This window comes from Ictidomys tridecemlineatus, chromosome 9, assembly GCF_052094955.1.
Source record: "Ictidomys tridecemlineatus isolate mIctTri1 chromosome 9, mIctTri1.hap1, whole genome shotgun sequence".
In the NCBI taxonomy this organism is placed as follows: domain Eukaryota; kingdom Metazoa; phylum Chordata; class Mammalia; order Rodentia; family Sciuridae; genus Ictidomys; species Ictidomys tridecemlineatus.
The window spans coordinates 138,475,705-138,487,889 of NC_135485.1; the positions used below are offsets into that span (position 1 = coordinate 138,475,705).

The following is a 12,185-nucleotide window of genomic DNA, read 5'->3' on the forward strand; positions in this document are numbered from 1 at the left end:
TCTTCCTTCCTTTGCCAGACCCAGCTAGAGAAAAGCATTTTGTGGGAAAGGCAACATCAAAGGGCTAGAAAGGGTTATTCCACCAAATCACAGCTGGCATATGCATGCATTTGTAGTTTGCAAAGCTTTTTGGATAAAATGTTTCCTATCCTTCAGGAGCAAATACCAGTGTCAGGGTCAGACACTTTGCATCCCCTGCAACCTCCAGCTTTCATGGGCTAAATAGATCCTTAAAGGCAGATTAACTGATCACTATCTTATCTGTGCCACATTTGTTTAAATACTTAACATTTAATATTCCATCTCTTCCCTTTTCTTCTCAATTCTCAGCTCCTCAATCCCTTTAAATTCTCTTCAGATACCTGATTTTCCAAAATGTTAATCTCTTTACTTAAAAATCTCTTTGAAGCCTCAAGGTCATAATTTGTCACAATTCTCTTATCTGGGCTCAAAGAAATTTGAAAAACTAATCTGATATTCAAGTTAACTATTTAAATATTGGTTTCTATAAAAATTACTAAGCTAACAGTAGATTATGTTTCAATCACTAAGGAAGACATAATGATAAGTATCAAGTGCTGTTGATAGACAAAACCTGAAGATAGCATCAAAGATATCAAAGGAAATCAATCATGTTCATAGAGATGGCATACTAACCGAATTGTCTTTTTAGCTTACACATATTAGGCTCTGTGGATACTTTTCCCAATACTAACACAAAGATAACTTGTTATTGAATTTTAGTGAAACTAAGCATATTCCATTATTTCATTCAATCTAATAATATAAACTTTAAAATGAAGACAAACTAATGATCATTTAGAACCCAGAATAGCACTAACCCTTGGGTGGTAGTAACTGGAAAAAGGCAGAGTGGACTTCTTGAGATACTTATAATATTTCAGCTACTGGACACAGTACCTAGAATGTTTCAGTCATTGATTACACAAGGGTTTTCATGTTGTGACAATATCTTGAGATATACCCTTATGATTTTTGTAGTTTGTTACATACATTTGATATCTTCATTGGAAAACTAAAAATATTTCAAAGATTGTGTGCTAACTTTAACACTGTCTTGAATCAAGAATCGAATAAATTACTTGTAAATATAATAATTTGTGGAAAATTATAAAAATTTGAACAAAAACTAGACAATCAACAAGAGCAGAAAATTCATCTTTAAAGAAGGAATATTGCTGTAGTTGTGTTCAAAATAAACTTTAATTAGCACATGCTGAAATATTAATAGATTAAGCAATAGGATGGCTGGATTTGCTTTAAAACATGTAAATGAACAGGCTGTTATGTTAGTGTTTGGATGAAACAAATTTGCCCAAAAGTTGATCAAAAGCAGAGAAGTATGCTAGTCTCTGCTTTGACAGCTTGAACGTTCCAAAATTTAAAAGAACGTTTAAAAATACAACTTTGTGAATCTCTATGAATTCTGTATATGACTGCCCTTAATGACCACCTGCTCTTATCAATTTATTAGAGATGAATCAAGCATCAAGATAGGACTCCCAATAAATAACCTTCCATATAATCATCTGATGCATGATTCTTAAAATTTACACTGTCAGAATTTTATACCACTTTTTCAGACTGAACTCCAGGTTTTCTGTCTGTTTCTAAGAAGAACGAAATAGAAGGCAACTGCCAAACTATGACATGAATTCTCATATTTAGATACCTATTCCTATCACTATTTAGATTCAACCTCCTTGTGAAACATTTAGTTTACATACATCATCAGGTATGTATCATCATGATAACTTCATCATAGTTACTTCTTCTGATACCAACCTTAACACAAAACATTATGATGTACTACACTTTAGAAAATGAACTCTCAGTGAAATAGTTAATCTCATATGAGAAAGACCCAACTATCCTGCCCCTTTCCTTTTCCAGGGTGCATCAAAATTTAATTCAGAAAATATACATTTGTAAAAAATCTTACTTATATACTACTTTCATGATTAAGAGTTTTCAAAGACATTTATTTGAAAATTATGACAAAAATAATTACAAATATGCTTTTATGGAAAAATGTGCTACCTAATTTTTAGCTTAAAAAGTTATTTATGTGTAGATGAGTCTTAAAATACTTGATAAACTATATCTCAGTTTCTAGCTTATGTAAAATATATGCAACTATCCAATATAGGCAAGACTGCAATCTAGTGCAAGGGCAAGATTCTGGCTAATGCCATCCTTCAGAATGGGGAAAGCCCTACTCAGGATAACATTTTTACTAGCAGTTCAAAATAATGTCTTCCTTGTAATCCATAGTACTGGAACCAGAAACCTATTTCTTCTCCAGTGTCATGGTTAATTTGCATGTACTTAAGCACAATGAACTGGTCCTCAAAAAATGCAATCCAGACCTTAAAAAATAAAGGAACAGAATAAAATGGATAAAAGATTCTCATCAAGTACTGTATTGTCATTTTAATTAGCTCCTGATGACAAAATAACCATTAGTTAAATAAGTTTATTCTGTGTCTAACATAATCACATCATGTTTTCCACTGGTAATTGATGGAGATAACTAAAAATTAAATAATTTAATAATGTTTTGTGTGGGGTGTATATGTGTGTAAATGTATTCCTGCAACTGAAGCATGAAGCTAGACCATAGAAAATACATTTATAATCACTTATTGAACTTAATGATTTAAGCTATCATAGAGGGTTTAGAATAATACTCTATTGTATGTCTATAACTTTATAAAAATTAAGGTCAAATATTATCTCTTCTATTTATATTGTTAAGAAACTATCTCTAAAGAAAAAAATGTAACCAAGTGCTTTGTTATTGAACATAGGTAATAGTATGTGTACAATGTCATGTAATGGATTAATTATAGAATCAGATGGAGACCTCTGATTTTTATCTGCAAAGTTTCTAGCTTACAATTCATTTCTGTCCATGCACTAATTACATCCTGAAATTTAGTGTTTTTAAATCTCCTACACTCTCCTCATCTAAACTGACATAGGTCAAACTTCTTGGTTATTAGAAAGTTTCATTAGGCCTTAGTATAAGACTTCAAAGTTTTTTAATCTCTAGATGACTAAAAATGACTCATCTTGTACTGACTTTAATCTTCATTCAATAATATTATTTAATACTAAACAACAAATTTCAAAGTCCAAAACAGTTTCTAAGCTGTGATATCTAATGATGCTCATCCCTATAAAAAAGGATCTCACACACAGACTCACCCCAAAAAAACTCTAGAACATTGAGTATTGAATAATGTTTAATGATATTTGTAGGCAATTCAATTTGTATTTTCCAGGATTATTTACAATATCTTTATAACTTAATGCATTTAAATTTGGACTCATAAATCTTCAGTAGGATGAGCAGGAAAAAATTCCCAAGTAGATATTCCTTCTCATTGAATAATGCTAATATTTTAATTGATAATCTTCTTTTGTTAGGCTCAAATGATGAAAAAATGCTTACATGGGTTTACTTCCAATGTACAAAATAAGAAAGATGATGAAAATGATCTGTAATATAAAATGAGGTATATGAAAATATTAATATGCTAAATGTTAACTCAATAAAATGAAAAGTACTTATGAAACAAACTGCTTTAAATAAAAAAGACTTATACTAAGACTGAGGATATTAAATAAAAATACAAGTAGCTCTTATCTATTTGTCATCTTTTTATCTTAAGTCATGATATTTTATTTAACTATCTGGGAATTCAAAGCTATAAGTAAAAACCATGCAAATAAATCATTGCTACATTGGAATTAAGTAAGGAAAAAAAGTGAAATAGAATATATACCTCTTAGCTACATGTAAAGATGAAAGATGAGAGCTAATGTATGAAATTGCTGACAAATAAAATATGAAAAAGAAAGATGGTCTCACAGACAAGGTAAGAAAGAAAATTAAAAACCTAAGACTCTTAAGAAATCTGAACAAATTTAACACCTCTATATCATATAAAATATATTTTGAGGGAAAAAATAAGTTTGAAATTTTTAGGTATTGAAAATCTACATTATATTTTAAGTACTTCGATACATATCAATATTTGAAGGAGTTCAAATTCTAATTTCATTTATAAAAACCTATAGGCACTAGTTAGAGAACACAACTAATTTAAACATATTTTAAAAATTTTTGAAAGCAAAGAAAGTTTGCTTGAAGCATTTAACAATGGTGTGTGCATGTGCCCTCAGACATGTGTGAAAGACTAAATGAAGACAGTGGTATTACAGAAAAATCAGGTATTTTTTTTATATGCTCATTCATCTATTTTCATCACATAATTATTTAGCATTTATAATATGCTTAGCTGGGTAGTGAGTCTAAATATGCCAAGGAAGTAATTTTGTTGGGAGAAACATATTAGACCAGAAGCAGAATTTAGCAAAGTTAATAATTTGTGAGAATACTTGCAAAAAATATTTCATAATAAATAATGGTCATGTAAATCTTGTTTTTAGAATATAAAAGTCTGGTTAAGCCACGGGTCACATTTTCAAAATAAAGTCAATTCAATTTGTTGTCATATTAAAATGATGCTTTAAATATCGAGAGTATAAAAATTGGTATGCTGCCAGAATAAACCAGGAAACTGTTACTCAACAAAGAAACTGAAATTTCTTGGATACGAATTAGTTCCAAGTCCTTCAAAGGCACAAATTTTAAGTGACATGAGATAAATCACAGGAACAATGTCTTAACAAGTAAAAAGCAAATTGCCCACAGAAATGGACAGATGTGAAAGGAAAAGCGCCATTTCCTACCTGCATCTCAGAAGGATTTTTATAGCTCTCTCTATGTATCATGTTAGTTGATATAGATCATTACCCAACAACTAAAGAAAAAAAATAATATTATAATATCTCACTTATCTAGATGGGGGGGGAAGCTACTGGTATTGGTTAACTGGAATAACGACATGAACTGTAAATAGATTATAATTTTTCAAAGAAGTAAAATAAAATATAATTCAGAGAACATTAAATTCTCACAGTAACAAACAGACTGGAAATAAGGTTGGCTTTTTTCACTGGTCGTTATTTATCATTTGCCTCATTCTCACAGGATTGAGGTAATTAAACTATCTTGATTATGACAGACTTCCTCATAACCCTGAACAAAGGAAGTCAGTAGATGAGTAGAAGGACTCGTGTGAGTCTAAGACCAGAGATCTGTCAAAGGAAATAAGCTGAAAATGTTAATAGTTAGGGTCACAAATCTAGATGCATATGAAGAAAAGTGGGAAAACCCCCCCCCCCGAAATATCAGATGACAAATAAGTGTCAAAACTTGAGGGAAAGTGGACAGAAATTAACCTAATAGAAAAAAAAATTCTAAAAAGGGCTAAAATATAAGTACTTCTTGGTGGACTTCCACACAGGATGGTCATGCTGTATTAGGATATTGGAAGAACAGACCTACCCAAAGACAGCACTACTCGGGGTAGATAAATATGAAGTCACTATCCGGAAGAAAAGCCGCTTCACTGTGAATTCTAGATCTGCTCTTAGCACCCTACTGAGTTCAGCACATTATGAAAACTAACAGCAGAAACCAGATGATGAGGAGATTGGAGGAAAAGTCACGCCACATGGAATGTTCTATGAATCCCATCCGCCAAGCACTTGAACTGCTCATGGGCATCAGATATAGATGCCTGCAAGAGTTTTCCCAAAATGAAGTTTTCGGAAGAGTAATATTGTCAGCAATATTTTAAAAACAATGTTTCAAAAATTTGACTTCTTTTTTCAGGATTGGGGCATTTCAAACTAGATCACAAGTTGGCAAAAGTAAAGTTAGATCAATAGCCGATATGTTGTGGTGCACGTGAATCAGTCTGAACCCTACATATTATGAAGGTAGGATGGGCTATGATACTTTTCACTAAATGGTTCCTTGTAATCCTACAATTCTAGAAAGTTCCACAGATTTAGAAATTTCAAAGATGAGCTGTCAATGTAATTGTTCACTTTACTCAATATGATTATGGTATGACAGTATAAATAAAGAAAAACTTTTCACAAACATAATTTAGATATAATTTCATTGATGATCTCATGATTAACTCAAACATCAAATGATTGATTAATTTATTGGCAAGAAGTCAACAAATTTCCAAGCAACACATCGTTATCCATTTATTACTGTATTGTTTAAGCCAATTGGAACTGAACATACTCATTCACTGACAATATTCTTAAGATGTGACCTACAAAATGTAAGGCCAAAATCAAGGAAAATTATTTTTGACTATTACTTTAATTATTGGGATTTTTCAAAATTATATAAACTGCATTGGGTTTTATCAATCACATTCTTCAACTTAACCTATTTTTCTATTATTGGCTGAGATTATCCAAATGGCTTATGTATAATGCACTGTTGTCATTTGAAAGACTAAATTATTTTAAATAAGATATTTGTAGTTCTAAACAAATCCTTGAAAATACAATAGAATTTTAAAACTCCAGAGAACTAACGTTTTTCAGGTCAGTTTAACTAACAATTTTTAGAATATATGGCTGTATTTTACATATTTTAATTTAATTCCTCAAACTTTCTATGTCTCCTTTTCCAATAAAAATAAAAAGAGGAAGCTCATGATTAACTCAGAAATTATTGGCTGATATGTTTAAAATGTTTCATTTGATGAAGTGAGACTTGCTACTCTTCATGGAAAAGAAAACATGACTGTATTTAGGCATTTGGTTAAATGTAAAGTACACTTTTTAAAGTGTGAATATACCTAATTTTGTCTAAGATTTGGTTTATTATAGTTTTGAACTTTAACAGATGTATAGAAATTAAAAGTTACTGGTATAGACAATGATCTCAGTTATATTTTTAGCCATATCACCGTTTCCTTGTCATCTTCATATAAATGACAGTGGCAGTCTTATTAGGCACTTTAGAGCTTTACAAAAATAATCACATACACACCTACTTTCTAAACATCAAAATGTATATTATGATCATTATAAAACGAAATACATGTTTAGCAAAAGAAAAACAGCAACCTCAATAATTAAACATTCTGATTAAAAGCAAGTAATTAGTGTCAATTTTTAGCTTCTTTAATTACATAAGGGACGTGCTTTTTAATTTAGAATATGAGAATATTTCACTCCTGATGATAGATGACACAAGTATTAAAAGTTATCACCACATGAATCAGGGGTGCAAAATGGTCAGGAAGAGCATGGTATATAGTTTTAATATTAGATTACCTAATTTGATTAAAATTGACTATGCCTATTAAGTTGGAGTTAAGATGTAATTTTACATATACTATTACCTTTGAGTCCAAGGTAATAGTATAACAAAAAAATATTTACATGATTAATATTGTATGAAAAACTACGAATAATTTCATGCAAACATTTTTCTGCTAATTTTCCATTCAGGTCATAGTTTAACCCAAACCCTTAAGTTTGAGCAGTATAAGCTGGCTAAACTGGCTTAAAAATAATAATAATAATAAAATATATATATATATATACACACACACACACACATACACACACAAACATATGTATGTATACACTTAAATATATATTAAAACACTAACTTATTCTGACATATACGTCTGCACAATATGCAAACAAATATAAATTTACCTGGCAAAATACAAAATTCATTCAAAATAATAAATTTAAAATAATAAGTTCATGATTTCTAGAAACACATATAGGCTAAGAAATTTCTTAATCCCTAAAATAAGTTTTCTAAATGAAAATACTAGTTTCTTAAGATGTAGAGAAATATGCATTAAAATATATGCAGAATTATTACTGTATTATTAGAGTTGCTGTGATTATTATAAAAAGAAAAACTAATCAGTGGAGTAAGACATTTGCAGATATTTAAAATTCTGGTTGTACATATAAGTGGAATTTATGAAGATTGGTACTCACTAACACCAAAAAGTGGCAGGCTCATTTTCTACTACATTTAAAATAGATTTGCCAGATAATGTATACTGAAAGCAAATGCTTGTTTTTTTAAAAAATACAAATTTTGATTCCTGTGAATCCTGTGCCCTTTCTCTTTTTGCCTTAAGATGACTGATTACTTGTTTTTATACCATGTATTCTGAAGTGAAAGGATACTGAAATATGCTGGTAAAAATTTGGAAAAGTTCTATTTTCAATAACAAAATTTTAAGTCCAGAATTCAATTTGAGAGACAAGGACTACCCCAGAGTCTTCACCTATTAAAATTTGATTTGGGGCTATTTTAATTCACCCTAATATGTATGAATGTGTAAATTTCAAATTGCATCTTAGACTTCTCAATACTTATGTATTTGTGCTCTCCTAATACAATATAAATGTTAAAGTTATATAATATAACTTTAAAAAATAAAGCCAAACAAATATCAAAGATTTACAGGATGACCCAATGTTTTGGTTCAGAAGTGCTAAAGTACTACATCATGCTGGAGTAGCAGTACTTCTAAATAATTTTAAAAGCTGAACTCAGTCTTGCACGCAGTGCATATGGCTACCACTGCCATCACAATCCATGCATCTGATGAAAGACCCACGGGTTTAATCCTATAGCAACTGTCTATTCTCATTACCAGACTGAACCAGAGCCTCCTGTATTCAATGTCTGCCTTTCCCCTCGTACATTTGTCAGGACTCAACTCTATCCAGCTTTTCTTTTCCTTAAAGTTTCTAAACACAAAAACCAACAAAAAAAGTTTTTCTTCCCATTTCATATTTCCTCAGTCATAAAAGACACAATACATCTACAATTTGTGTCATCTTTGGCAGCTAGCTCAAGGCTCCATGATTGATTATATATATACTAGAAGATGAAAGAAAATATGTAGGAAGGATTTCTAATACAAGATGAAAGTCATCTTTTGATTGGTTTTCACTTTTATTAATTATTGTTTATACAGTTTGAATAATCAGTAGTAGTTATCCACAAACTATTTCTATGTAGCAGAGAATGATGGGAAAATTTCATTCCCAAGATTCTGAAAGGAAACATAATACAGAATCTCAAAACCTTTTTATTGTTCATAATGGTTGTATAAAATAATCCACTTAGAGAATAGGGCCCCGATATTGAATGAGCCGAGTGTAATTAGCAGTGTCTGAATGTTAGAAGAACCCACTGTTCTAAACCCTTCAGGGATATTGCTGTCCTGACATTCTTCCATCACAGAGTGCCTCTGGTTCTGATCAAACTTGAATCCACACCAAGATCCTATCAAATCATTTTAAATGAAATGACACCTGAACCGCTCTCTAGATACCTTACTACCACGAAAGGATGATTGGGTGAAAATCCTAACATCAGTAAGAAAAATGAGATAAAGATCAAGAGAGAAGTTTTTTCCACCATGATTTAACCCTTCAATACACAGCAATCAAACAAGCAAGACTGCCACATCCTACAGAAACGTGAGGAACATTTGAAAACTGATTTCATCAAACGCAAAAGTTGTGCTTTACTGTTGGTCCACAATGACGCCCAGACACAGGGACCTGTCTTCCAGTTATGTTGATTTTTCCATGCTGCCTGTGTGCAGCTCTTACGTTCAGTTCTAAACGGAACCTGAATCCCCCGTTTTTACCAAGAGCAATGGTGGACTGTATTTCCCCCAAGGTAATACTTTTTACCCCCTTTTGTGTGATACTTACTCAAATACGGTGGTTTATAAGGCGCTCGTGTGTTAGACAGCAGTCCATCCAGCTCCTTCCTCTCCAGGGTGCTGTGTAGGGCCTTCTCTTTGCCAAAGGTGGAGAAGGACCGCTCTGCTGCAGGCTGGGCTTCTGGAGTCTCAAACACCTCGGTGTCTGGAACAGAGTCCATGCCGGGAACGTGCAGATTGCTGCGGTAATCGGCAGCCTGGCGTCCATCAGAAGGGACAAAAGAAGGCATCCAGCACCGATCTGAGTGGCCCAGGGCTTTACATTCTTCGGTGCAGTTGGAGAAGAGATCCATACCTGTAAGCAAAAGAAAAAGGAAAGAAAAGGGAAAAAAAAGAAGAAGAAGAAAAAGAAGAAAGAAAGAAAAGAACAAGGAGAAAGAAACTACAGGTGTATCCTTCAATAACAGGACCAGTTAGCTATTTAGTGGTAAAGATAACAGGTAGCATCAAAAGTCATGGGTGAGGGTATCTTAGTAAATGCTTAAATTGAAAGGAACCAAAGATCTCCTTGTTATCAGTTTTTTTCATCATTTTTCAAAGAGAAGAGATCTGCAAATATAAGGGTAAGACTTATGGAAAAGAGCCCTCTGAAAAAGATGTTTTTAAACTACTCGAAAAATTGGGACTGGGGGGATGGACATGTTTGCTCTAAATTATTCAAAGAACTAGGAAATGGTAAGTAGAAAAGGAATGCATATTTAAAAAAAAATCTCTTGTGAAGTTCATAACAGAGAAAAAATGCAGGTATAAAGGCTTCATAATCCCTAACCCCTAACATGATGAATCAGCTGCTATTTTTTTTTTTAAACAAAAATGGAAGAAACATGCTAAGCTCTATCAATGATATTTAGGTTATAGTATTTAGACCAGAAACGGGGAAATTCAACAGAAACATGGCATACACATTGATAAACCAGGAAATATCAAGTAGAAACAAGACTTCATGGGCAGCTAAAAGCACATTTTCTCAGATTCCTAGGAAATGACTTTCTAAAGGTATTTCTCATTGGCACTCTGGTAATCCATATTACTACAAATCACTTATTATTTACCGCCTTAGACAAACCCAGAACAAATGGCTGTAATTAGTGAAACCAAGGTAACCAAATGCAGAGTGAACCAGCTGTGGATACTATTGACAATTACCTTATTACTTGTCCTTGGTTGTAAATACTTGTCCCAGTCCACACAAAACTACTTACTAATTCTATAATACCACGATTTCTAAAGACAACTTCAGACTTCATTGTCTTCCTTAGATTGACAAGACTATTAATTAACTGATTATGATCAAGAAAGCTCATCCAGTTTCTTAAACAAGGCATAAGAATTTTTGAGTACTACAGAAAACTATTTGATATTCATTTTGATATATAACACTACAAAGAAAAGCACATGAACAAAAATACTGTTTTAATATTTTTCTAATCATAGTAACATATTTACTAAATATGTTTTAAAACAAGATTAATTTGAAACAACTAAAGTATGATTTATCTCTACAAAAGAAACTCTTCAATAAATGTCAAGTAAGGAAAAACTGGGATTTTTTTTTAAACCAACAGAATAATATTTACCTAATGAACATACTTGATTATTACTTCTATAAATACAACAAATGATTTGAACCCTTAAGCAAGTATTAGTTTTTAAATGCATAGCAGTATTAAGTTATATATTGATTTATATATGTTTATTAGTATGCATTAAGGTTTTTATGAATAAAAAATTATTTTTCAAAATTCTAAACATTCTAGGTTATCTATAAATACTTTAGAGTTGAGAACAGTTAATTATATAAATTTTAAAGAAATAACACCAAGTCTTTTATCATATATTAATCTCACTATCTAATGACTTCTTTGTTTTAAATTAAACTGTGCATAATGCCTAGTCTGACTTTGATTATAATGTTCCATTGATAATTGTCATGCATAAGTCTGGAAATAAATTACTGATCAGCGAACTGTTGAGGAATAGAAACGTGAGCTGAAGCTGGTATTAAGGAATCTGACTGAGAACAGCATGTAAGACATGTAAATGTTTCACTAGACACTTGAAAGAAGCACAGTTATTTATCCTATTTCTACAAGAAGATATCTAGAAAGGAAAAAGAGAAGAAGAATGTTTCTGGTACATGAATTCATAGTACATAGGTAGAGACCCAGAGAGATTTTTATTTTGACATATGGCTGTAAATGCTGCCTCTTTAATTGTGTGATACAGAAAAAGGGCTTTTTTTCCCATACAGAATAAACTACCATAAGAGTAAAATTACTCTGAGCAATTACTTAGTGATTTTCAAAATAAATTTAAGATATTAAATTTCAATAGCTGATGGAATTATATTCAAATTTAAAATGAAATTGTTTTATTAGATCTGGTCAAGTTGGACCTTAATGCAAAATTTTCAATTAATACAATTTTTCTTCAGTGATTCGTATATATATCATTTTAAAATTTCCAAATAAGACCACATAAGATCTTTTCACATCTTTT

The 12,185-nt window shown here is 31.4% G+C and overlaps 1 protein-coding gene across 3 annotated transcripts in view; it reads right to left on the reverse strand.

Moving 5' to 3' along the window:
• Pcdh10 (protocadherin 10) overlaps window positions 1-12,185 on the reverse strand; it is a 57,530-nt gene that overhangs the window by 34,154 nt on the left and 11,191 nt on the right. For 2 of the 3 annotated variants that reach the window (XM_021734653.3, XM_005337447.5), the window contains exon 4: window positions 9,676-9,981. In XM_021734653.3, coding sequence (XP_021590328.1) covers window positions 9,676-9,981 — 306 coding nt within the window. Of the gene's footprint in view, window positions 1-3,251; window positions 3,526-9,675; window positions 9,982-12,185 lie in introns of those variants that run through there. The other variant, XM_005337446.4, reaches the window with a different exon arrangement.